The sequence below is a fragment of the Nothoprocta perdicaria genome, unplaced genomic scaffold (genome assembly GCF_003342845.1).
Source record: "Nothoprocta perdicaria isolate Ctin4 unplaced genomic scaffold, notPer1 scaffold_46, whole genome shotgun sequence".
NCBI lineage: Eukaryota > Metazoa > Chordata > Aves > Tinamiformes > Tinamidae > Nothoprocta > Nothoprocta perdicaria.
The window spans coordinates 1,824,731-1,851,349 of record NW_020455710.1 but is presented as its reverse complement, the minus strand read 5'-3'; the positions used below and the strand labels follow the sequence as shown (position 1 = coordinate 1,851,349).

The window sequence follows — 26,619 nt, the reverse complement described above, 5'->3', positions numbered from 1 at the left end:
GAGGAAGGTGCCAGTGGTGATTCCCAGCCCTTGGAAGCCAGGGAGCAAGCTGAGGTGACGAGCAGCTTTAATGAGATGTTTGCCCAGTTGGAGAGCGCAGCAGGAGGACTGCGTGGTCTTAACCTCATGTCACCCATTTCTCCTTTGCTCCTTCTCACAGACTGACTGAATTGATAGAACCGTTAATTAAAAACCTGGAGCAGATGAAGAGCCAGGTCAGCTTGAGGAGCAGGACAAATCTCATGTTTGTGGGTCCTGTTTGATTTTTTTTCCTAGGTATGTATATTAAAAAAAAAAAAATCTACAAGTGATGACTCAGTAAAATATCGGTGTTTCCTGAGAAATAGCTGAGGTCGTTACTTTCCTCCTGTGGCATTTTTCCTTCGTTGCCATGGCAATGATTTCAGGAGGATTTCTTCTGCAGTTGTCTGAAGGGTCGAGAAGTTTGCGTGGCCTCCTGGATGCGCTTGCTCGGAAGCGGAGCCCTTGGGATCAGCAGGGACCTCCCTTTGGCCAGTTGCCCCCTCTGGACGTTAGAACTGTGGCAAGACAGAAATCTTTTGAACTTAGGTATTTTTTGTTAGCAAGATAGAAAAGAGATCTCTTGGGAGTATTAACACTTATGTTCAGCTCTCCTGGGGCAAGGGGAGACCAGGATTCTCGTGGCTTGAAGCTCCCTGTCTGGGATAGGAAGAGGGAAGGAAAGAGCTCTTTGTGTCCCAGGAGCTTCGTGAGTTCACCAGCCTTCATCAACGCCAACCCCAAGGTGCAAGAGGGAGCAAGGAGCTCCCCGAGACGCATGCCAGGGTGCTGGGCAGCGTTTCACCATCCAGTAGGGCTATGGACCACCTCAACTGATGCTTTAAAGGAATTCAGCCTTGGTCTTTCTCTTTTTGTGGGACGTTTCCCCACTTGTTCCCTTCAGCCTTGCTTGCTCAGAAGCCACTTTGGAGCCCTGCACTTGCCTGGCAGAATGGAGCACCATGCTCTGCCATCTCCTCCCTGGGTACAAATGAAGCACAGAGCTGCTGCCACCAACTGCACCGTTGCTCAAGAGCTGCTCCTGAGTTTTGGATAAATAAATAAATAAAATGCCTTGCAGCCTATTTCCGAGTGCTGAAAAAGGGCAAGGTGTTGGTCTCGCTCTGAGGAACACCTCGAGGCAACGTTTAGCAATGAGATGTTCTTCCCTTGCCTGTCTCTTGCTCAGAGGTGCCCCTGGACCATCCTGGTGACAAGAGCCTTGGCGGGTGATGCCACTCCGTCTCCTGGAGTTTACAGGCTGCCAGCGCCTGTCAGCATCCCGTTGGGTACGTCAACTAGTGGACGCTTTCCAACACGGAGCTAAACAGGGAATGATTTATCCAGGACGCTACAGCTGCGTGTCCAGATATTCTGGAGGCAAAATTCTGGAGCCAGTGTTTCGTGCCGCAGCTGAATCACACTTGTGTCTCGCTTGTCCGGGGTGCGAGTTGTTTAATCATAGCAAGCTTTCCTTTTAATTAGTCCCTGCTGCTGCTGACGAGGGAATTAGCAGAAGCTGTAGTTAATGGGGAATTGTAATCTATGGCAGATGTCCTCCAACAAAACTGGTGAGCAGGGAGTGTCGTGCTGCAACTAAACACCCGCGTTCTGCACCTTGTTCCTGCCTGTGGACCTGCATAAATAGGGTCCTTGCTGGCACCTGCAGGTCTCTGCAGGGCTCATTAGCGGCCATGCACACAAAGCCAGTGCTGGTTCCTCATCCCTATTGCTTGGGCAAGAAGAAGTTGCCCCCTGAGGTTGGGGTACTTGGTGGGAAAGGTGTCGGCTGCATCAGAGCTGGATCGGGAAACTCCGACTCCTCCAGGTCTGTGCTGCCGAGAGCAGCTCCGTGGTTTTGCTCAGGTGGTTATTGTCAGAAAAGAGCAATTTGTCAAAATTGCTCTTAGGAGGGGAACAGTGAACTCTGTGTTTAAAACAACCCCCTCCAAAAAAAAAAAAAAAAAAAAAAAAAAATCCAGCCCGCTATTGAAGTATGCTGAAATATTTGAAACATCCATTTGAACGTTTTGGGAACGGAAAGTTCCATGTTCTCTGAGCTGACTTTTATTTATATTTTTTAATTTCGGTTGATTTATAGAAGAGAGCAAATGGATAAGGGAATGCGGGCTGGAGCGGAGCAGGGCGCTCTCAGCATCTCGGAGACTAAGAGCTGCAGTTAACTACATCTGAAGCTCCTCATCCGTGCTGGGGATGGGACGACGACGTTAATTCCCATGGGACGGGAAACCTATTTTCATGCTGTATTTTCATGATGTGTAAGGAGAGATTTTTCTGACGTGCTTGTGATCTTTCCAAGGCAGAAGGATGTTCAATGCTGTGTATATAGATAGATAGATCTTCTTGGAAATCTTGTAGCTGGGGTTATCAGAGCTGTCTTGGGGTGGGGTTGAACCTCCATTCCCAACTGGAGATGCCGTCCCCTCCCGGTGGGATCCCTGCCAGTTAGGCGTGGCTGGGAGCACTTAGGAACATTGTGGGTGCAAGTCCTGCTCCGTGTGCGCCTCCTCACCCACCTGTGCCATGACAACCGTTTCCACCTGGATTTACAAGGCCCAGCAAAGCTTCAAGCAGAAGGCGCTTGGTAAGAGCAGAATTGCATTAATCCAGTTTCTTAATGCAAAATTGACACCTTGGCTGGTGAGGCGGTGGCTTGTCCTGCCGGAAGAAGATACTCCTTTTTGCTGGCGCATAGAAGTCTACAAGCACGTTGTGCTGGTGAGACTGGGGACAGTGGGACTCATGCTGGGACATGCTCATCACCAGGTCTGGCCGAGCTGATTGCAGCTGCTGTGCCCTGTTTGTTGGTGGCAATGGGGACAAGCAGGAGAGCTCCCAGGGAGGAGTTTCCTTCCCCACCTGCGTGGCTGTCACCACGGTAAGAGCAGCGCAGCCTGCGCCCGGCTCCTGCCATTAGGAGTGAGTTGGTGTTCTCGGTGACTAATGTGGTGACTTCCAGGTATTTCAGGTTGGCCTGAGGTGCAACGTGACTTATTCGTGGCCCATTTGCTGCCTCATCTCTGGGTGCTCCCATATGTTTGTAATTTTAAGCTATAGCTGTGTTTAATATCCTGAGCTGGAGTGCTGGAGCGCTTTAACCTCGATCCGCAGGGAGGCAACGGGGACTGTGTGTCGAGTATGTCAGAGGGATCTGCTCCTTGGTGGGAGCAACCTGTGTAAACCCACATGTGCTTGGACTTTAATTGATTTAAACCTTTTATTTTCTTTGCCTCTGGCTTCTCTTTCTGCTTTCCCTCCTTTTGTAAAACTTATTGGTTTTTTGTTGTTGTTGTTTTGGTGTTTTTTTTTTTTTTTTTTTTTTTTTTTAGCAGGGAGTCTCTATTGTGGTTTTATCTTCCTTATTTTTCCAAAATGTGATATTACATTGGGATGTTCGAGACCCAGGAAGCACTTGAACCATTTTCTGTCTGTAATTTTTCCTTTTCAATGCTCCCATTTCCCCCTTGCTAGCTTAGGCTTTACCCCCCACCAGCATCAGCGTCAGGCCCCAGGGACCACTCTGCAGTGTTTAGATGATGTCCAGAGGGTTTAGGTCTCCGTCTGCGGAGTAACCCTGCTGCCAGGCTGGAGGAACTCAAGCTAACAGGGTCTGGAAGGCTGTGCCCGGGGGCTTTGGTGCTTGAAAACCCAAAGAATTAAATGCCCAGGTGGTTTTCTCTATATGTACAGCACATATTTGCGAAACCTTTGGTTACTATGGTTTCTTGGTGCTCTGAAACGCAATCGCTGATGCAACGAGCCAGGTGATGGTGATATCCTTGCATCACCCTTCTCTCCGGGTGCTGGGTTGGGACTGGGACGACCCACGTCCAGCTCTGCAGCTTGTGCTACAGCGGGTCCTGGCAGGTTTGGGGAAGCTCTTCTCCCTGCTGCTTTCTGGCCGCAAATCATTTTAGCCCCATGAGTCAGTGGGAGCGGTGAGGAGCTCATCCGTGGGTGTCCCGTATTGCTTGGGGTTGTTGCTCCCCTGTGGTGCCTGCACTTGCCAAGCTGGCTGCAAAGCACCGTAGTATCTGGGTGTCTAAAGATGCGAGTGGTTAAAGTGGTTACCTATGGAAATTTAGATAAGTATTCACAGAAATTAAGTGCTAAACTACTACGTAGAAGTAGAATCAAGTACCTGATGTGTTTCGGGTGTTCTGCAAACTGTTTCAACCCACTGTGTCTTGAGGAGCATCAATACGGTCAGCCTGACCCCGCGGCCATCTCTCAGCAGGATGATGCTCTCTATTTTTAATGCAGCTTTTAAGCAGACCCATGAAGCTGCATGTACGTTAGGGGGGTTGAATTAGGAGAATGACTCTGGTATTAGAAATTCAGTTCCTGTCTTTGCTGCTGACTGAGGGTATGATCCTGAACAGGCTACACCACCATTTCTTATCTTCTGCCATATGTTTTCCAATAATGCACGCCCACCTGCCATGGAAAGCGCAGCGCTTGCTGTCTGGAGGCATTGTTGGGAGCCCTCTGTGAAATATGGTAGAAAAACATGAAAGGTATTAATTTAGGTCTTCTGGAAGTCTGTTTGTGGGGTGGTTTTTTCCTTTTTTTTTCATACCTCTATTTTTAATTTACCAGTTTAAAATACTAGGATCGGGCCCTTTTCTCAGCAGCACTTCTGGGCTTCCTGATTATCAGGTTTTCCAAGGCATTGCAGTTGAAGTACCTAAAATCACCAACTGCTTTTGAAAATCTTATCGAGGCTTTTGATAATTTCAAGCTTGCATTTTTTTTTTTATTTAGTATCTTATCAGAGAAAGCATTTCAGCCTCCCCTTGTACATAAGGAGCACTGGGATGGAGGCTATGAAAGCATTAAGACTCTGCACACGACAGTTCTACACAAACCTCCTGCCGTGGTGCTAAAGCAGTGATTAGCACCAAGTCCGTGTCTGGATTTCCCTCTTCAATCCCTAATGGGTATCTAAACCTTAAACAGTAGCTTTCTTATCTTCTCTCTCCTGGGGTTTGTTTGCTATTGCCACTTTCCTGTTACACAGTTGGCACCGATGCTTCTGCATTAAGATGTTTGGTGTTGCTCTGTTTCCAAGTGTACGTTTGCCTAATAGAGCTGTCTTGGTTACCTTTTTGCTTCCCTCTTGTCCTCTCCCCAGCCAGAGGAGCTTACCAATGCCCTGGAGATCAGCAACATCGTCTTCACAAGCCTCTTTGCCCTGGAGATGCTGTTGAAAGTCCTCGTTTACGGTCCTTTTGGCTACATTAAGAATCCATACAACATCTTTGATGGGATCATTGTGGTGATTAGGTACAGGCACGGGACTTTCTCTACGTGTTTCCCCCTTCATTTAAATGTTTAATTAAAATGCAAGGTAGTGGAGAATGAGTATAAATGACTTCCGATGACGCTTTTTACTTATTTGCTGTAAATTAGTCCATGTACGCCCACACAGACATGTGCGCGCACACACACAAGCATCTAAAATATATCCTTGAGGTTGTTTTGTGGTGGTTTTAGAGAGGAGCCCAAGCACAAAACTGCCAGTCTAACTGTCCTGGGAAAGTCTAGAATCTGAATCCAGGGACAAGGAAGAGCCTAGGGAAAGCTTGGGAAAGTCTGGGATCCCATGCAATCAGTGTCCAACTAAGTAGTTGTCTGGTTGCTTGGCATGTGCAAAGCACCTGCAGCTGTAGGCACTGATTTGGATGCTTCAGAGGCCTCTGCTCTTGGCAGCTCTGGAGCTCCTTCAGCTTCCAGGAGGTGCTGGCAGTGCATCTCAGCCTGGGATGACTTCTGCTTTCCAATTTTTCCCCTCTGAGCTTCACCCTTGTCATTCCATGATGCCTCTTTTCCCCTCAGCGTCTGGGAGATCGTGGGCCAGCAAGGCGGGGGGCTTTCAGTCCTGCGGACGTTTCGGCTCATGCGAGTCTTGAAGCTGGTCCGCTTCATGCCGGCCCTTCAGCGCCAGCTCGTCGTCCTCATGAAGACCATGGACAACGTGGCCACCTTCTGCATGTTGCTGATGCTCTTCATCTTCATCTTCAGGTGAGGGTTTGGGGAATACTGAGAAGAAAGCAAGATGGACTCATGAGCTAAACATTCCCAGGAATGACCTTGCTGGCCAGCAGTGGTGATGGGCTTGCTGCCCTGATTAAACTCGCGCAGCTCTGGCCAAATGAGACGTTGATCTCTGCAAGGCGATCTGCAAGGAGCTTCTTTCAGCTGGATGATTCCTTGATATCATCCCAAGACAGCCACTCTGATACTTCTGGGCCAGCAGAAAGCCTTGTGCTAAAAATACTGCCAGGGATAGGGCAATATTCCTAAAAATGAAGTTGGTTTCTGTCTGCATCCTGTTCTGTGATGGTGGTCCTGCTCTTCATGGCTTCTTCCTTTGATAAGAGAAGTTCTGCAGTGGAAATATTAGAAATAGACTTGAACTGGTCCCAAATATTTGAATTTTGGTCTTGATATTGAAAAGAGCGTGTCTTTTTATAATAGCCAACTCGCTGCAGCTTTGCTGCTGAGCAGGCTGAGGGAAGACAGTCTCCTCCATGGAATAATGTTTCTTTACCCAGTGCAGCTCTCCACACCAAAACACCATTTGCTGCCATGATGCTGAGTAGAGCTGTGAATAATTTGATTATTCAGGTTACTGGCCAAAAGCTGGGGAGAACAAATTATTCTTTTAGCACCAGTCTAAAAGGAAAGGTATTGCATTTTCTTGTCAAAATGGAAAAAAGTTATCTCGGGTCACCTGATGCGTTTTATTCAGGCACTTCACAGAACCCCTTTTGGTCTTTCTAATTCAATTTAGACACATTTTGCTGAAAATGTGTCATTGCAAAACAGAAAGTCAAAACATTTTGTTTAGAAAATGTTGAAACGAAATGTTTTGACTTAAAAAACAAAGAAGAAAAAGAAGGCACAGACATACTTTCTGGCTGAAACTGTTTGACAGATTTGACCCAAATTCACAATTGGTTTGCGTGATCTCGTCGCGCATTTTTTAGCGAACAAATGATTCATCTTAAAAAAACAAAGAATAAAAAAAGCACAGCTGAAATCTAGAATCATATTAAGCCCTGCTGTATGATTTTTGCTTTATTTTATTTTTTTTTTACTGTCATCTTCTGTTCAGCCCTTGCTTTCTCTCACCTGCAGCATCCTGGGGATGCACCTCTTCGGCTGTAAGTTTGCTTCGGAGCGAGACGGTGACACCCTGCCGGACAGGAAGAACTTTGATTCCCTGCTGTGGGCCATTGTCACGGTTTTCCAGGTACAAAATGGAAATCGCCTTGGTACCGGTTGGCATCGTGATGCTTTGGACGGGATTGGTACCTGGGGTGGTGCAGGAGGCATTCGCTGCCCTGTCTCTGCTCTGAGTCGGATAGTGGGCCAGATTTATCCTCCAGAGCCTCTTTCTGCCTTATCTTTTGGGTGAGAAGGAGGACAAACTTCTAATGGGCCATGTTGTCTCCAAATACGTAGTTATGGTTGTGATGGATACCCTGAAAAGTGTTTGTCTTGACTGGAACCTCTGCCCATCCCAAACTCAGATATCCAGTCAGGCTTGTTTTCCTTGGGTGTCTTCCTTTGACTGATGATGCCCTCTCTCCACAGATCTTGACCCAGGAAGACTGGAACAAAGTCCTGTACAACGGCATGGCGTCCACCTCTTCCTGGGCTGCTCTCTACTTCATTGCTCTCATGACCTTTGGGAATTACGTCCTCTTTAACCTGCTCGTGGCCATCCTGGTCGAGGGCTTCCAGACTGAGGTAAAGTCCTGCTGCTCATACCTTTGTTTTCTTCTGAAATTTCAGAGTTTCTGTGTCCTGGCATATGATTTATGAAACATTTATAACAGTGATACAAGAAAAGAGCTGGAGAAAATTATTAGGTCGTCTCTTTTTTTTTTTCTTTTTTTTTTCCTTCCTCCTTCTTAACCAAGGCACAATTTAATACACCAAGCCCTTTAACTGAGCTTAAATGAAAAGCATTGTTAGCATTAATACAACACTCGACTTTAGCGGTGAGTCAGTCCCTGCTGATGGAGGAACTGCTGTGACAGGGTCTTTGAAACAGGTTTTGCTGCGTTTGGGAGCTAGATTAAAAGCCCCTCCTGAAAAGTGGTGCAGGCTGCCGGGAGCTTAGCGCTGGGATTACCTCTTTGATGGTACGTGCTGGCAGCGCTCTTCCCCTTCCCAGCACTGCAGTGCTCTGCACGGTGTAACCTACTTCATTTCTAGTCTCTGCTGCTGCTTCCTCGGGCTGGGAATCTCCACGGAGCAGCCTGGATTCCTGCAAGGTTTCACAGGGGGCTTTGGTCCAGCGCCAATCTTCCTTCTCATTGTACTGTCATCCTAAGGGAAGGAATGAATGTGTCAGCAAGTGTCCAGAGTGAGGGCTGTGACTGCCCAACTCTCTGCACAACCTGCCCAGTTGGGCAAAATCCTCCGTGTAGAGGGACAGAGGGCACCTTTATACGCTGCCCAGGCTCTCCAGAGGTAAACGGAACCGAGCGCTGCTCTCCAGCCCTTCCTGTGCCTTCACACAGTGTGTCTGATCCTTCCTGTTCGTTCGTTTGCAGTGTGCTGGGGTGACCACGTGTCATTTGAGCTTTGCCTCTTGTCCATCGTGATGTTGCCCCGTGGTGGGTTGCTGTGCGCAGGGACCAAAGTGCAGCGCAGGGCTGAATCGTGGGGACTCCTCTCACTCCTTGTTCGTGATTTGGTTTCTAATTGTTCTCGCTGTGGGTGTTTCTCTCCGTAAATCACCTCCCATGGCCTCTCAGTGGAAGAGGAAGGTTGCCATTGGGCTTTCCCGAAGAGCATCACGTTCCCGTGTCGGAGCAGGAGGAGCCGAGGAGCTCCTTGTTGGCCGGTGATGACGGAGCCTGCGGATGCAGCGGCTCCTTGTACTCACACGTTTGCTTCCAGCTCACCCTGTGGTGGGACAGGGGCTGGCACGGTGGTCCAGACTGCCCTGCTGCTCCTTCACCACCACTTGCAGAGAGTGGAAGCCCAGGCAGGTCCCTCAGTCCAAATTCCTCCCTGCTTGCGGGGCTGTAATTTCATCTCCCCAGCAGTTTCAAGGAACGTGTATCAGATTTATGTGACTTGTGACTCCGATTGCAGTGCAATCACAGAGCTATTTTGTATCTCCAGCTTTTCTAATAGCGTTTTAATAACACTCTTCCCACCGTGCCCCCAGTACGCCGTGGTCTCGCCGCTCCTCCAGAAGGCTGGAACGTGATGACAGGACAGCGGGGCTCCGTGCACAGCCGCGGCACTTGACCCTTGCTGCATTAGACTTGTTTTATTTCCATTCTCTGTCGGATTTCAGGGCCGAAACGCGAGCCCGGGGCTGCCGGCGTTATCTGCCGGCTCCTCGGCTGTCTCTCCTCAATCCGCAAGCACCTCGTGAATTTTAGAGCGTGGCTTTGCAGCCCGCTGTTGCTAGGCAGTGCGTGTATATAAGCAGTTAAGAAACAAAAAGAACCTGTTCCAAACTTTTAAATCCAGAGCAATATATTTTGCAGGGTGGTTTTTTTATTCTTTTGGTAACCCGCTTCTCTCATGCGAAAGCCATGTGCAGGATTTTAGGCAACGTGGGTGTTTTTGAGCGTGCGGGTTCGGGGCTGGTGCTGAGGCCCGAGCCCTTGGACGTGGGGAAAGGGAGCGATGCCTCCATTCCATAGTGCTGCGTACTGGGAATTGCTGCCTGAGCCATCAGGTCCCTGCCCTGGGGATTTGTCTCCAAAGCAAACGCTCCTATAAGAGAGCGTTGTTAGGCATAAAGCTCCTCTCCTGGGGGACTTCCACGTAATGTTATCTCCAAAGCAGATTCTTCCATTGGTAATCCCCTCTGGTTGTGTGTGTGTCTGTCCCTGGAGGCCCTCGCTCCAGGGTTTATTTCTTTTCCTTCTTTGAGTCCCTTGCACACCCAGGACCCACTCCCTGATGGTGCCTGCTGGGTTGGCGTTCCTCAAGCCCTTCCATGCTTTCCTCCATAGGTAGGAAAGACATAACCGACTGCCCGGGTATATCATCAGACCTTCGATTTGCTGTCTGAGCAAGCAGAACTTGAACTTCTGGGGCTCAGCCAGAGGGAACAGGCTGTTTTCCCTTGTTTGAGCCTTTGGATTGTGTTCTTGTTGCATCCCTTACCTTCTACATTCCTATCTGTTTCATTGGGACCATTCTTGAGAAGGAAACGTGTTTCCCTGGTTTCTCTCTGGATGACTTTCCCCCGTCTCGCTTCCTTTTTTACAACCAAAGACTTTAAATTAAGTGTCCATCATGTGGCTAGCAAGACACCGTTGTCTTGATCAGGTCCAAAAGGTGATCAGCATTTCCTAAGCTTTTCACCCCAGTCTACAGTGGGATGAATCTTAAATCCTATGCCAAGTAGACAAGAAATGAAGCCAGTTGGAGACCCTGCACCCTTCTGTTGTTGTACATAATCCTCACGTAGGTTCAGGACCCAGGAAAGGGTGCTGGTACCATGCACCCTCTGCAGACCCTTCCCGTGGCTCTTGGCAAGTGGCTATGCAGAAAACCCTCCTTTTGGAGCTGCACAAGTGCTCCCCAACCTGTTTGGACAACCCTAAATGCCACTGGGGAAGGGAAGGCCCAAAGAGGTGGTTAAAACCCTATGTTTTCCAATTGGAAAGGGAAAAATGGATTTCTGGTACTGTAAGCAGGTGCTGGAACAACTTGTTAGACCATCCTGGAGCCACATCATAGCCCCCATGGTGGGACTGTGTCCTTGCTGATTTTGGGGAGATCCAAATCACATCCCCAATTAAGCACTTCCCCCAAAGGAGTTTGAGCCAAATCCATGTAGTTTATGATGGCTTTCCTTAAAGGACATATTTCACCTGGCTGTAAGAGAACTGATATCATGTTAATCAAGCATTCATTAAAAGCCTGCATTGCCACTTAATGACAGCATAATAAATAAAGATCCCATTATGCAACTGCCAAAAAAAGAAGTCGTGTTTTCAATAATTAGTCGGTGTTTCATTAGCGCAATTATCGCTTAGGAGATGAATCTCTTTTGGAAACACTTAATTTAAAGGTAAGGCTGGTCTCTCCAAAGGGCTCTGCTCCCTCTCAGACCTTCCTCCGCGTGCTGCCGAGCTCATCCTCGCCATGGTTGCCCTCTTGTCACCCCGTCCCGCTCCATCCTGCCTCCCCTTCCTCTCGCTTGTGTCCTGCGCTCAGCGCTCGTGTTGCAACTGTGAAAATTGAACCCCCCCCTTCCCTTGCCTTCCCCCTCCTCGTTCTCACTTCAGGAAATCTCCAAGCGAGAAGACGCGAGTGGGCAGTTAAGCTGTATTCAGCTGCCTGTCGACTCGTCGGTGGTACGTACGCGCTGAGCATGAGCACCCCAACACCGTCCCATAGTTGTCTCCGTGGTGACCAGTCGCACACCGTGATGATGTCCTCATTGTAGTAGCTGTCCTCCTTGGTTCTTTGTTTGGTTTCTTTCTTTCCTTTTGGTTGTCGTCATTGTTGAGCCAGCCTTGATTTCAAGTCCCTTCTTTGGGGGAGCCAGATGAATTAAGGCTGGTGCTGTGTGTTGCCTGGAGCAGTCCAGGCTCTGTTGTTCTTGGGATCTTCTAGCTGGGAAAGAGCACCCATGGTGCTTCCTACAGCTCGTCCCCAACGGCGCGTTTGCACCCTGCAAACGCCTTCCCTTGGCCATGCACAGGAAACCACCAGGGACCTGGAATCAAGGCTGTTTGTGGACACGTGTGTGTGCGAGCCCCGTGCTCCGGACGCGGTGGTGGTCACAGGTGGAAGGAAGGCTGCAGCCCAGCCCGGCACGGCTGCCCTCAGTGCTGGGATCACACGGAGAAAACCCGCTCATGGGGATGGCAGAGCCCATCAGGATAAGACGTCAGAGAAAAGTCCGTCCTGCTCTGCACACCCCACGGCTCTCTGAAACGCAGCACCCCCAACCTTATACTCTTCTCCCTCCATCCCTCTTTCTCCTTATTGCTCCCTTTTCTGTCCTATCCTTGAAGTTGGGCTTTTGCTTCTGTGCAAAGCCCCTCTCCTATTGTACTTGAGTGTGTTCTCTCTCCTTCTGTACACGCCGGTTAATCCGCTGTACCACACAGTCCATCTTGACCTACTCTAACTTTCCCATAAGGATTTTAACTCCATCTTCTCTCATAACCCCTTTTCTATCCAGAAAGGCAAACTGGGAGCGCAAGAACAGGTAACGCCCCAGCCCCTGCCGCGAGACGCTTGCCTGCACCCGCACTTACATCTTTGCTGTTTGAGAGGGATGCTCTCTGTCCTCGAGACGTAGGTTTGGTGCTATGGGAATGGAGGGTGGGAAGCTCCTTGGCCCTGCTTTCCTACATCTGTGCCCATTTCATAGCATGCCCAGGAACTTCCCTCTGGGCAGTTCCCTTCTTCCAGGAATACAAAAGCAGTAAAGCTCTCCCCGTTATGTATTATTTTTAATAGCTCTTGAGGGAGACATGAGTAATTCCTGGCAGGCCTACTGACCTGCCGAGCTGAAGGCCTGCAGAAGGAGGCTACCTGAAGCCAGCTGGAGACGGCGTTCATGAAAGAGAGAAAATTTATGAACCCAGCAAAGTTCAAGCCCATCTGACTTTGCTGTTCTCTCTTGGAGGTGCATTCCTGACCTTCTCCAGTCTGTGCGTCCTGCAGAAGGAACTTACATGAATAACACAGAGGTCCTGAACGCTTGGGGAAATTAAGAGCCAGGACTTTACATCATTTTGTCTTAAAAATATATATCTGAGAGCATCCACTCTTTCTGGAACAGACCTCTAACTGTTGGTTGAACTTGGGAGCAGAGAATTCAGGCTTGTTCCTCTGGAGCTTTGCCCAAAAACGTGTGCGGCGCTTGAGTTGTTTTGAATGGGCCTTGCACTGCCCACCAGCTCCTCTCCCAGCCACCTGCTGCAGCCCTTCCCTCCAAACCAGGGCCCGTTTGCCTATTTTTCCACCCAAACAGGTATCCCCAAGCACCAAACTTGATCAGCCTCGACCAGGGTTCCTGAGGGTGCAGCTTAGGTGTGGGCTTTGCAGGGCCTCCTTGGTTGCCCCAGCTGGAGCGAGGTCCTGCTTGGCTTCTCCCATCTCCACCTGCCCTCTCCCTTCCCACCTCTCCTCCTCCCTGACGTGTGACCTGACGGGGCTCGACGCTCTTTGCCAGAGTAGCGGTTTCAGCAATGAGTCACCCTCTTTTGGATGGGTGTCGTTCTGGCAAGCGCCGCTCTTCCCGTGGGCTCCCTGCTGGATATACCACACCCTAAGCACCTTTCTGCAGTGCCAATGGACAGAATCGAGAGGCATGCAGGGATGTCTCTCCCCAGGGCCATGCCGCGAGACTGAGCAAGCACCTGGGTGCCACACTGGAAGCACCGGTCAATCTCTTCCCTATCCTCCTCATGGGCGCATGGATGGGTCCTGAGGATGGGCTCAGGTCGGGATGGGCAGTTCTTGTTCCACCCTGGGCACCTGAAATAGCACAACGGAGCTTCTGTGAACCCCCTGAGCTTAAAATCATGTCGTGGGCTGCAGCTCTAAGGTAAATGGCCACCCAGGGGCAGTTGCTACCAGGTTCTGCCGCTTGGATCTTCTCTGGGGCTTTCACTGACGTGTGCCCATCAGCCGAATTGGAAAGCCAGGGCTCTGTGTCCCTCCCTGAACCCTGGATTGCTTCAAGCCATGCGAAAGCCCGGAGACACCGAGGTTTAGATCGCAGTGTGTAAATTAAGAGACACGAGTATGCTCAGTTTTCTGCTCAGCAGAAATGCATCCTTCCCAAACATCTGCCCAGTGTGCAAATCCTGCAGCCGAAGCACCGTTTTTTCCCGATCTCTCTCTGCGGTTGCGCTCAGAGTCAGCGGCAGTCTGTCTTCCTGGTAGGAGGTTAATTAGTCTGTGGTATAAATACGTGCATGCGTCATTTTGTGAAAGGTGGTGTTGCATCCCGGTACAAGTTTTTGTGGAGCCATAGGTGTAGTGTTGGTGATGGGAATCCATTTTGCAGAGGGGCATCCGTGCAGTGTGGCTGTTCACCCTCGTGGCTAAAACTCTCTCTTTTGCTCTAGGGTGACGCTTCCAAGTCCGATTCCGAGGGGGATCTTTTCCCTCACAGCCTGGAAGAAGAGGCTGGGCTTAAGAAAAACTTGTCAAATCCAGCCTGTAAGTAACAACCCCGGACTGCAGGGCCTTCAGCAGGAATCTGGCTTTGCTGCAATAACAGTGGGAAGATGTCTGATGGGAAGAGTCTTCCTAGGGAGAATACCCCAGTCTGAACTGCTGGGGGTTTGGATCAGGGATGAGGACAAGAAAAGCTGGGGTGCTGCTGGGGCCCCTTGTCTTGCAATGGAGCCTGAGGTCTAGGCTTGGAGGCAGGATGTCTGTTGAGGAATGGTGAGCGAGTGCTGGGCCATGTGGCACCGAGCCCCTGCCCACAACTGGTAAAGGAGAGGCTGGGGGTGATGCCTGTGGGCAGGGCGACGACGGTGCCTGGGGAGGAGGCTCTGGGAGAGCCAGGAGGGGAAAACGATGATGGAGCCAGAGCAGGTGGGAAGGGAGGAGCTTGCAGGGCAGAGACAGTCCTGGGGGAGAAGGGGACTGGGGGTGAAAGCTCAGAGGTGGGGGATGCTGAAAAACAGGCAGCTGGTGGAGGCAGAACAGAGGAGGGAGGAGGCAAAAGGTTGGAGGGGAAGGAGCTGGAGGGTGTTTGTTGAACGGTTGAGGGGCAGCAGCCACATCTCCTCTCCTTGCTCATTGCTGCCTGATCTATTCTTGATTAAGACCCCCTACATCCCCTGTTCCTCTGCTGTGTTGAGGGAGGAGCTCATCTCTAAATGACCCTCTTGGCCTCCATCCTCACGATGTTCAGGGCAGAATTCTCTCCTCGAGAGCTGCTACCTGCTTTGTGCACACAAGCACAGGTGGCCTGGGTGCCTCTGCTAAAAGCCACCTATAAAACCCCTTGTGTCTTCCAGTGCTGGCCCTGAGCGACCACCCGGAGCTGAAGAAGAGCCTCACGCCGCCGCTCATCATCCACACGGCGGCCACCCCTATGCCCATGCCCAAGAGCGCCATGTTCGGCGAGGCGGCGCAGGGCTACGAGTCCCGCCGCGCGAGCGGCGTCTCCGTGGACCCCGCCGCTCACGAGCTCAAGTCACCGGTACTCGCTTCTCTTCCTCCTGTCGCTCTGCTCTTGGCTTTGTTGGGCCACTTTGTGCCTTGGCTGTCTGCCTGTGCTCATGTCTCCCATGCTCAATGGGAGAGGACGCTCCATGCGTGCGTCCTGCCGGGTGGGACCCAAGCAGGGGTGGCAGGACAGGGGGGTGACGCTCTTGTCTCCATGTCCTTTCCCTAGTCCAGTGTGCGGAGCTCCCCGCACAGCCCCTGGAGCGCCGGCAGCAGCTGGAACAGCCGCCGCTCGAGCTGGAACAGCATCGGCCGCGCTCCCAGCCTCAAGCGCCGGGGCCAGAGCGGCGAGCGCAGGTCCCTGCTGTCCGGAGAGGGCAAGGAGAGCTCCGAGGAAGGCGACAGCTCGGACGAGGAGCACTCCAGCCGCGCGGGCAGCTTCAACGGCTCCTTACCTCAGCGCATGGAGTCGCTGGAGACGAAAGGCTCCTTCGACCTGCAGGACACGTTGCAGGTGCCGTCGCGCTACCGCAGCGGCAGCGTGCACGGCGGCCGTGCCGCCGCCGCGGAGCACCGCGACTGCAACGGCAAGACAGCCGCGGGGCTCCTGCTGCACCAGCTGCCGCCCGACGACGCCGACAACGGCGACGACGAGGGCAACATGGTAAGCGGAGGCCGAGCGCTCGCTCCGGGTTTGCAGCTGCTGTTCCCCTCCGTTTCCCAGCCCCATTATAAGAGTCTCAGCCAAACATAGGGGGAGCCCGGGCTGGAGAAGCCCCCCAAGGTTGCTGCTGCTTTTGCATCCTATATTTCAGTACCATTTTGTGTAGTTCAAGATGGAGAAATCAGCACCTAGGTCCCACTAGAAGGTGCAATGCGGATGCCCTGCCATGCTCTGGTTATCTAGGCACTGTGCATTGTTTTAACAACTTTTCCTGTTATCTAGCTAACGATCGGGGCTCTACCCCCTCCCTGCACAACAGCAATTTCTGTTGACATCAACAGGCACCGAAAGGGCAGGGTTTGGCCCACAAGTCCCCTGGAGGCATTAGTCCCGTGGAGACAGTGGTAATTTCAAAGGCTTTGCATTAATTTCAATATGAAGAGGCATTAGTCCAATAAGCGCCTCTCTTTCACAGGCTTGAAAAGTGCCATTTAGGAAATGTTAGCTAAAAGCATGGCAGCGGGAGAAGAAGAATCAGCTGTAATTTTGCGCTGATTAGGGTGCAAGGCAGCAAAGAGGCATCTCCAGCTTGCGTGTTCCCTCAATCGCTGCTTCCAAATCAGTGCATGGAGTTGGCTACGTGCTGCCACCGCCCGAATTATGGAAATGCCACAGGGATTTAGGAGCTGGAGAAACCTCATCAGAGATGCAGCGAAACCCTAAAAGCTGAGGTTTGAGTTGGTGCCGACCTTGCCCGACCCCAAGCAGGGGCAAAGAGGTGGAAATGGGGCTGGTAAAGGGATCCAACATCCCTCCTGCTGCAGTCACGGGCAGAGATGGGTGCGCTCAAGGGCTTTCAGCAACCTACTGCTTGGCGCAACGCGAGCGTAAACACGATGCTGGTGTCTCGTTTTACTGACTGTTCTCTCTGGGCTCATCCCTGAGCTTTTCTGTTAGGTTTGCAGCTGCTGGGGACGTTGCAAGGGCACCTTGAGAAGCTCCTCCTGCAGCTGGTGAGGGCAGGAGGATCTGCTCTAAGGCCAGCAAGCAGCATGGGGAGAAGAAACGTAGACGTTTCCCTACCCTACCCAAAGCAACATTGCTGGGCATGGCCAGTGCATCCAAATTCGGTTGTTTTTCTATTTTAATTTGGCTTTCTCTTGGGCTTAAGAAGGCAGGTGGCCTCATACCACCATCCCCAGGCAGTAATTCTGTCAGTCTTGTGAGAGTGATATTTTTTTTTTGAGATAGTTTCATGCAATTATTACTTCAGTGGTAACCGGGGCAGTACTGAGAATGCGAAAGCTGTAGCTCGTGGACATGATTTTACTGTATTTCGCCGAGTTTATTGAGTGAAAATGGGACGTGGAGGATGTGCAGGGATGCAAAAGGCCCCGGTGAGCGAAGACACGGGAGGAAGTTTCCGCTGGCAGAATAGAGTCACTCAGGCATGAGGTGCCCTGAGAAAGCCATTACCCCATTGCCTCTGCAGCACGGCGCCTCAACACGGGGTTTTACTGGTTCTCTTAACCTGTTTCTTAGCCTCCATAAAACAATTTTTAGAATTTTTAAATTCTAAATTCTAAAATTTAGAATTTTAGTATTTTCAGAGAGCACCCAAGCTCTCTGAATCCTCTCCCACGGAGCACTGGTTGCAAATGCTTAGGTCAATAATGGCAGAAAAAGGATTAAAAGGACCAAAAAAAGGCAAAAATAAGCATGCTTCTGCCTGTGGTATCTCCACAGTGAGCAGCTGGGACATCCTCAGCTGGCAGTTGCCTTTCCTCATGCTCTTAAATATGTATTCACTGCAAGTCGCTAAACCAGAGGGATTGGAATATATTGCTTAGATTAGTGAAATCAGTCTCTCGGGTTGCTGTGCCTCCCTTTGCGATTTCCTCCTGACATTTTTGGGGGGGATTCTTTGCCCCTAAATTAACCTTGACAAAGTCGGGAAAAAGTCATTATTTTTTTAAATTGAAAAATAATAAAATAAAAAAATCCCCAAACTCCCCCACCAACAAAGAAGAAACGAACTCAACTGTTATTCAGATCAAAGTAATCCTAAATATGCCCTTCTGCAACAAAGCTTAACAAGCTCTCCTTGCTGGATGGTTTTGATTGCCTCTGCACAGAAATAAAAGAAAGTGCAAGGATTTCATTTGGATCTCGCAGACTCCCATTATATTAGTGCCACTCCACTGCGTTCAAAGAGTTTATTCTAAATTTACATTGCTCTAAGGGGCCTGAATCAGGCCCCTAACATCTCTTCTCCCCCCAAACCTGGAATCGGGGGACCAAATTCTGCTGTTCATTGCATGAAGGTAGACAAGGAGGAGCTTCCGTAAGCAGCGCTGGGAGCTGGGGGGACATCTGCGCTGCTCGGAGCTGCTTGTCCAGGTTTTGTTTCAGGTCACTGCCAGCACCAGCTGCAAAATTCCAGGAAAACGGGAAGAAAAAAGTCCCTGTCATGTAAAAAGCCGGTGACTGAGTGCTCAGAGTGGAAAGAGGGGAGAATTTTTAATGTTTTAGAGAGGGGACTTTAATTTAAACCTGGGTGTGAAGACGCTGAAGGTGTCTTCAAGCGAAGACACCTTTGCGTCCCCGGCGAAGCAAACGGGGCACGATCCAGGCTGCGTGTGAACGCTGCACGTTGCAACTGCAGCTCCTTTCATCTCCAGCCGTGTTGCTTTATTCTGTGCCCTGAAGTGCAGATAAGCCCTAAACCCTCTCATCCTGCTCCTCCAAACATCTCAAGTGAAGTACTCGGGTCCTGAGCACCTCTAGGCACTCCTAGCTCCCCTGGAGGTCAGCTATGGCTCACAGGGAATTTTGCAGCAGTTTCCTCCCCTCTTTATAATAAATCTTTTATAGATTTAATCCTCCTGCTTACTCCAAGAAGTGTATCAGTCATCTTTTAATGTGAGCTGCCTTTCATCTTGCCCTCAGAAGTGTATTAATATCTCAAATGGAGGAAAAAAAAAGGGGGAAAGAAAAAAGCACGCTATTTATCAGGAGCTCTCCTTAATGTGGGATTCGAGGGGGCTGTTTGCGCTGCGGTAGATGAAGGCAGCATCTCTGCTTGTTAGTGAGAATGGAGCATGTGCCTCGTCCCCGCGGGCCCCTCCGGGTGCGGGTTGGCTCCAAGGGCTCAGTTTGGGCTCAGAGCACGTCAGGACATCGCAGCTAAAGCACCAGCAACCGAATTACAGAGTATTTCTCTCTCCCTCCCACTCCCGTTTTTATTCATCCTGTCCAGGTGTGTTTTATGAACAAATAGATTTGATTTAAACGGCATAATTGATATATCGCTTTGAACATAATACCGGCTTAAGCAGCAATCAGGCTGATTGTAGGCAGTCGATGTGTGTCTGGACCTTGCAGAGGAAGCGTTGGATGGCACTTAGGCTGGCAGCGCTCGTTTTTATTTTGCAAATATCTTGCGTTTGGCTCCAATTACTGAGCTGTGCTGGTCCCTCGGTGGAAAGCTGGAGGAATTCCTTTGGCTTTCCGTTTCCACGGCCCCGTAGAAAGCACCAGGCTGCTCCAGCCCAGGCTGAGCCTGCCCTTCCTCTGCCCCACTGAATGGAGATGCAAGGGAAAATCACTTTTTGCCTTTGTTATCTGATTTAGCCTGTGAACTGCAAGCTGCAACAATTAGCCAACCCCCCAAAATATCTTTGGCATTAAAATTGGACAAAAGGAATAGAATGGAGCATTCTGTGCTGCTGACGCATTGCCATTCACTACAAATCCCCATGATAAATACCAGAACTGCTTTGAATAAGAGATACTGCTGGAATCCTTCCAGCTCACAAAATGAACCGGACCCAGTCCCAGCTACTGCCCTGTGGCCGGAGGCTGGGGTGGCAGTCGCTGCTCTTGCTGCAACTTCAAGCAGGCACCTAATTTTATCCATTTATTTATCTTTGTTAAATCCAAGGATAATTAAACTAACTAGGATGCTAGGAGGGATAACGCAATCTCAAGGATGCAGGCTCTATTAAATACAGTTTAGAGAGAAGAGAGCATTTCAGACTCCTTGCCTACAGTTGGGAAACGGATGTGAAAACAGCCAAGATGTGGCCAGAATCTACTGGGGTGATGTGTGTTTGTGCAGAAGGGGAAAGAAGGATGAACAGCCAAAGGAGAAGGGGAGAAAAAAAATCCACTTTTTCCTTCGTTCAGACTTTTATTATTTTCACACAGTGGCTTGCATTTTCGGAAAGGTTCAGGTTGTCACCAAATGCTTTCATTAAAACTGATGCTGCACTAGCTATTACCCATCGCTAATGAGACCCCCGGCTGAGCGCATGGAGGAACACAAAGCATTTCCTCCATTTGACTCAATTACCCTAACAAATCCCATTTTTACAGCATAGAATACCTTGAGCTGCTCCTAGTTGGGCTCCACAAGAGCACAGACTTCCCCTTTCCTGTTGTCAAGCTGGAGTAAATAAAAGTGGAGGTTCCTCTCCTGCGCTCCACACAGCTCTGCTGCTTTGCAGATCTGTTTGTGACCATCTGCAGGAAAAGCTGCAGAGAGCCCAGGTAATGTGCACATCCAGGCTGTGTGGTAGGGGGAAATCAGAGTCACCGAGGAGCATGAATTTTACTTTTGTTGTCTGCAAATGCAAAGCCTTGTGGTGGTTTTGCTCAACCTGATCTGTGCATTTTTCTCCTGGTGCTTTGGTTTGAAAGGACTGAGAAAGCTCTGGTGAGGGGACAAGGTGTTGGTCTGGACAGCTGTGTCCTGGATGGCTTCTTCTGCTTGCTCGTGGGCTAGTTCATAGCAGTGTCATGTAAATCAGATTAAAGGTGCTGACCTCTCTTCAGAGACCTGGGGAGGAGAAGGCCAAAAGCCCTGATCCTCAGGCTGGTGCAGCCAGGGCAAGGCCTCCCCTTTGCATCTGCTGCTTCTTGTCTTCAGTTGACTTGCTGACCAAGGCCTTAAAATCTGTCCCCATGGTCTTAAACAACCCTGCAGACAACATAAACCATAAGGATGTCTGGCTGAGGATGCACTGCAGTTCAAATAGGAATTAATTCGGGGGAGCTGCATAGTCTGCGTTCATCCAGGAGGTCAGACTGGCTGGCCACGATGTTCCCTTCTGGCTTTATAATCTCTCCATTTAATCTGTTCAGGCCAAATGAGAGGCAGCTCTTTGCCGTGGTGCTCATGGATCAAAGCGCAGGTCCCTGGTGGTTCCTTTGGCTTCATGGCCATGCACAGGCAGAGGACTTGGTAGGACTTGGCCCAGCAAGCAGCAGGAATCCCTCTGCTCCTGTTAGAGCCTCTGACGTGAGCCTTGTATATTCCTCTAAAAAAGAAAAAAAAAAATCAGAATATTCAGCTGAACATCTCCTAAGCATCTAGAGTGGCTGAGGCTGCTCCGTGCAGGTTCAGTCCTGTGGGATGAGGGTTGGGGTCAATGAGCTCCCTTGAGTGGGAACGGCAGGTGATTTTACTCAGACCAGAACAGTCAGGACAGCAGATTTCTTTGCAGCCCTGTCTCCCTGTCCCCACCCTGTCCCATGCATCGGGATGCCTGGAGCCGTCCTGCAAGCAGAGCAGCTCCCGGCGCTTCTCAGCAGCAGCAGCAACGCTCGACCGAGAGGCCCTGCTGATGGGCATCAATAAGAGACTACAACGTGCTGTGTGTTTGCCTCCTAGAGCAAAAGGGAGCGCATGAAGGCTTGGGTTTGGGCGCATCTCCCCACCTGGTGCAAAGAGAGAGACTCCTGGTCCATCTACGTCTTTCCTCCTCACTCGAGGTAAGGCAGCCCCGCTCGGGCAGCAGCAGCAGCGCTTGCTGTGGAGGTCAGTGTTGTGAGGGTTCACATTGCCCCTGTATCCCAGCATGGTCCCCATACATCAGTCCACCTGTTTCCTGGTTGCAAGCCCTGCTCTCATATCACAGCATGGTTTGGTTAGGCCGCAAACAGGACTAAGGATGCCTAAAGAATACCTAAAGAAATATAAACTCGCACCAGGCATGTGCTTATGACACAGCACACCTTGTTAAAACTGCCCCTCACCCTGGTCTTCTGTCTTCTCCTTTCCATTCCTTCCTCTCCTAACAACCCCTGGCAAACTGCCCTCCCCTGGCTGGGGGGCCCTGAGGTCCTTTGGGCCTGCCCAGCCTGGGTGCTCTCATGCTTAACATAGGATCGCGCTTAACGAGGGTTTCCCAGCTTGGGACTGGTGGGCCCTGGGCAGCACTCAAGTTCATTCATACAAAGATTAGAGAGATTTTTCAGAAACAGACTTTGGGAAATGTAATACGAGATTATAAATCCTGGGTCAGTGTACAGCCATCTGTCGCAATAAATAGCTCCTGTCCTTCTGCTCCACGTGGTGTGCTCAAGCCTTACATGCTTGGTGGGGGTATTGCTTTCATTATTTAAGCTAAACCTGAGCATTACGGACAAGAGGGGAGCTCGGATCCAAACCTGGACGCGTGTCTGAGCTGCAGGAACAGCTGCTTGGTTTCAAGTGAGCCTAAGTCCTCTCTGCATATTACCATGCTTGAAATCCGTGGCTCAGTCCTGCAGCTCAGGTCCTTTTCTATTTGTACATAGATTTGCCTGCAATATGCAGCTATGCCAGAGCAGGGCCTGGGAGATTGCAGCTCATCTGCTTTGCAAACAGAGCCCTGCATTCTCCTGCTCTGCTCAGAGCTGCCACCTTGGCGAGAGCGTGTCCATCCCCAGCCCTTGAGCATTAACTGCTACTTTGCGTGTCTTTTTTCTTCTTCTTTCTGGGCAGATTCCGTCTGATGTGCAATAAGATCATCACGCACAAGATGTTTGATCATATCGTCTTGGTCATCATTTTCCTGAACTGCATTACCATCGCCATGGAGCGGCCCAAAATCGAGCCTCACAGCGCCGTGAGTTCCTGCCGTGACCGTCTGCCTGTGCTCTGGGGCCGTGGTGCTTGTGCAGCCACCCTTGTGCTTGGGCTCTCTTTATTTCTTGAATGGGAAGCTGCATCCCATGCAAATCCCGTGGTTGTGCTGGGATGACACAGAGATATCAGGAAAAGAAAGCTGTGGAATGGCCCGGAGAGTGTTTTGCTAGGAAACTTTCAGGTGTCTCCTGGTGCTATTCCCCTCCCGCTCCGTGTGCTGGTCCTGCTCCATGCTGTCTCAGCCCTGCAGCTCCTAATTTCTTGTTGGGAGTTACTGAAAAGCAAATCCTGCCAAGATGTTATTTAGTTTCGGCAATAAATTTACCTTTATGGTGGTTGCTGAAATGTTTTCTGTGACAAGTAAGGAGAGAGGATTCTTCCCCAAACTCAGCTCTTGGTCCCTACCCAGTCTTCTTTCAAAGTACAGAGCAGCCCCCGTGGTCTCCCTGTAATAATATCCCACTGCTGCAAGTATGATCAAGGTTTTTAGTACTGACATAACCATGACATCTGTCTCAGTTTCCCCCTCTGATAAACCTTCAAACACTTTTCCTCTCTCAGCATGATGTTCACTTCTTCCATCTGTTCTTCATGGGTATGTATGTATGGTGTGAAGGGGAAGGGAGAAACTGTTCATTTCATATTTTTCTCTCCCCTTTGTCTGTCATCTTTGTTGTGACACAAGCAAAAGTGAATTCATACAAGCACTCTGATTCCATTTCCCCAGACATTGTTTTAATAGATTACATTTATTTTCTTTCATTTTATTCTTTTAAACAGACCCTCGTTACAGCACCCTCCATCAGATGGGCAGAATGATCTGACTGCTCTTTTATTTTAGCATAGGCTGTGGTACAAACCCTGGGATCTTGCTGACACATTGCAAACGGCTACCTGTGTCACAACCATCCGGAGCCCTGTTCCGACCACGTAGGCGAGTCAGGTTATTTATTTTCATGGATCTGCAAAACAAGACCTTAAAACTGGAGTCCTGGCTCCTTTGTGCCTATTTCAAGCTTTCCCTAGTCCTCCTTAGTGTGCCTGTGGGTCCCTACCTGAATTCCTTTTTTAATTTTGCTCACTGTGCAAGTGTGCTGCACCAGCTACCGCTGTCCTCTTGTGCTGGCTGTTCCCAGCCCAAAGCCAGGGCACTTGCCTGGCTAGCAAATGCTCTGGGGAATGTTTGCAGCTAGCCTACTGCTTGGGAGGTCTTGAGGATGCAGAGGCTTGAAAGGAAATTTGAGGAGGGCCAGGAAAGCCTCGTGAGAAGAGAGCTGGGCTTCGTGCTAGCCGCAGAGGAGGCGGATGCTGAGTGAGCCAGGAGGCCACGCTTGTGGTGACAGGGCTCTCATCTGGAAACCAAGAGGGTTAGTTTAGCTCGAGTTGTTTGAAATAATTATACTTTGCTTCCCCAAGCTGTGGATTTTCGCGGTTGCTGCCCCAGTTTCCGCGGGCTTAGCGGGGCCGGGGATGCCGTTGCTGGCCAACACGCGCTGCCCGTTGCCGAGAGCAGGACAAGGGCCGCGGAGATTATCCTTGAAAATAGCCACGTGCTTGCCGGAGAGGAATGTAATATCCTCAGTCTTCTCTGTGTGCTTTTGCTGTTTTATCTCCGGCCCCAGAAGCGCCGTCCTGCCGCCCGCTGCGGCTTCCTCCCGCGCGCGCTGCCCTGCTGCAGCAGCCAGCCGAAGGCCAGAGATGTTTCCTATCACGGTGCAAGGTCTAGGACCTAATTAATTACGGGCTCAGTATGGAAACAAGCTGCTCTGTGGTTCCTGAGTCACTTTCGGTAAATCATGATCTGGCAAGCCAGCGAGTTGCCAAGGTGTTTTGTCTTGTTTAAATTGCATCTCATTTTGAGCTAGAGATCTGCATCTCCAAGAGGACTGCTCCATAGGGAGCAGCAGAAATAAATCCAAGGCTTTTATTAGCAGAATTGGGGCTGGTTCCATTGTCTGCATACATGCAAACATACCCTCTATCCTATGCCCTGCTTCTTCCACTCTGCGTTTCTCAGTACAGGCAATCAGAGATTGCTCAGGGATTAGGGAAAAGTGTAATGTGTTTAATGATCATCATTAAAAAGAAAGGTTTCTGCTGGCTGCAGACAGGGAGCCAGTCCATGGGCTCATCTGTAAGCACAAGCTGCTGCTGCAGCAAGGAGCGGAGACACCGGGGAGACTACTGGGCTTCAGTCCCAGGTCCAGCCTGCGGTTTGGGCAGGTCAATCCACCTTTTGGGGGACAGGGCTTGGCTGGCCTAAACCCCTAGAGCTCCTGTCCCCCTTGGGCCCTCCTTGCCTTGCCCTACAGCCAACCTAACGCTGACTTGATTCCCTAGGGACCAGGGGAGCGGTGGTGTTTGGGCCAGGGGCTCGGGCGCCGCTGGCCCCGGTGCCCTTGAGCGTTGGCCGCTGTCCGTGGTGCTGACACCGCCACCAGCTCCCCGTGCACGCGGGTGGATGTCGAAACGTTTGGATATTTTCTTGTCTGGGAAGCAGCAGTTTGGGGCTTGTTTCAGCCTGGACGCTGGGGAGCAGTTAGTAACAGTGCAAATATACACGAGGACCCGTGTGGCTACACGGGTATAGAAAATGTTGTCGCTTGTTTTCTTCTCTTTTTTAATAGGAACGGATTTTCCTAACGCTCTCCAACTACATATTCACAGTTATCTTCCTGACTGAAATGACAGTTAAGGTAAATGAAGCTGGGGGATGCATGTGGCTGTGCTGTATTGGTGGTATTTTATTGCCGTGGAATTGCAAAACCCCTAGGTTCACCACTTACGAGCGAGGCGCATGTTTTCCTCTTCTGAATGATATTCAAGTACCCACTGCATGCCTTATTCTGAGCACATTTCACACAGAATGATTTCCCTGAAGTTGTTCTTGATTTACACCATTATATGAGCAATGGGATGCTTCAATTCAGCAATCTTTCCTATTGAGCAAAGCTCTTGAGCACACGCTTAAGTTCAGCCATGCATGCGAGTCCCAAAGTCTTCCACAACCTAAACAGCGATGTGCTTTCCTGAGGAGGAAGAGACTTAAACACGTTGAAATGCTTTGCTGGATTTGAGGCAGAAGGCTGGAAGGCTGTCAAAAACACATTGCTGTAAATCTCTCTTGTGTAATTCATAATCATCTCACAGGAAAAAAAAAAGAAAAAAAGCTCTTTCTTTAGTAAGTTTCTCTATTTTCATTATTTGCAAAGCTGGTAAATGACTGCCTTGGGTCAACTGCTCTAAACCTCCACTCCAGGAGTTTATAGAAATAAAACATGATCAAACATTTTATGATAGAGCTAAATGTGTTAGGAATAGTTTTGTGCAGCTAGGTTTAGATGCAGTATAAATACCTCAGGTGTAAGGGACAATCTGGAATGCTTTGCAGAGCTATTTTTCCAGTCCTTGCAGTATAACACTTTGCTGACTTGTCCATTTAGGCTTCCATACTGTGAAGCAAATGGACTTATAGATTTGTATCTGTAAATAATGCATTCTTGATAGGTTGTTAGTTGGAGGAAATGTACTGGATGCAGCAGTCGTAACTCCTTGCTACTTGATGTCCATGCAGGTGGTGGCACTGGGCTTATGTTTTGGGGAGAAAGCCTACTTGAAAAGTAGCTGGAACGTGCTGGATGGAGTGCTGGTTCTCATCTCCGTCATCGACATCCTGGTCTCCATGGTGTCAGACAGCGGCACGAAGATCCTGGGGATGCTGAGGGTGTTGAGGCTGTTGAGGACGCTGCGGCCGTTGAGGTAAGCAGGGGATGAGGAAACCTAAAGCAGTGTTGGGTTTGCTTGCCAGGGGGGCAGCTGGGCTGGAGCAGCAGCAATGGTGCAAGGAGCACGAGGGAAG

General features: G+C 50.1%; 1 protein-coding gene across 1 annotated transcript in view; it reads left to right on the top strand.

Moving 5' to 3' along the window:
* CACNA1G (calcium voltage-gated channel subunit alpha1 G) overlaps nucleotides 1-26,619 on the top strand; it is a 91,988-nt gene that overhangs the window by 23,983 nt on the left and 41,386 nt on the right. The window contains exons 10-21 of the mRNA XM_026046744.1: nucleotides 5,177-5,328; nucleotides 5,881-6,066; nucleotides 7,186-7,300; nucleotides 7,645-7,800; nucleotides 11,322-11,390; nucleotides 14,127-14,220; nucleotides 15,033-15,217; nucleotides 15,413-15,847; nucleotides 21,522-21,622; nucleotides 22,617-22,740; nucleotides 25,388-25,456; nucleotides 26,335-26,519. Coding sequence (XP_025902529.1) covers nucleotides 5,177-5,328; nucleotides 5,881-6,066; nucleotides 7,186-7,300; nucleotides 7,645-7,800; nucleotides 11,322-11,390; nucleotides 14,127-14,220; nucleotides 15,033-15,217; nucleotides 15,413-15,847; nucleotides 21,522-21,622; nucleotides 22,617-22,740; nucleotides 25,388-25,456; nucleotides 26,335-26,519 — 1,871 coding nt within the window. The remainder of the gene's footprint in view (nucleotides 1-5,176; nucleotides 5,329-5,880; nucleotides 6,067-7,185; nucleotides 7,301-7,644; nucleotides 7,801-11,321; nucleotides 11,391-14,126; nucleotides 14,221-15,032; nucleotides 15,218-15,412; nucleotides 15,848-21,521; nucleotides 21,623-22,616; nucleotides 22,741-25,387; nucleotides 25,457-26,334; nucleotides 26,520-26,619) is intronic.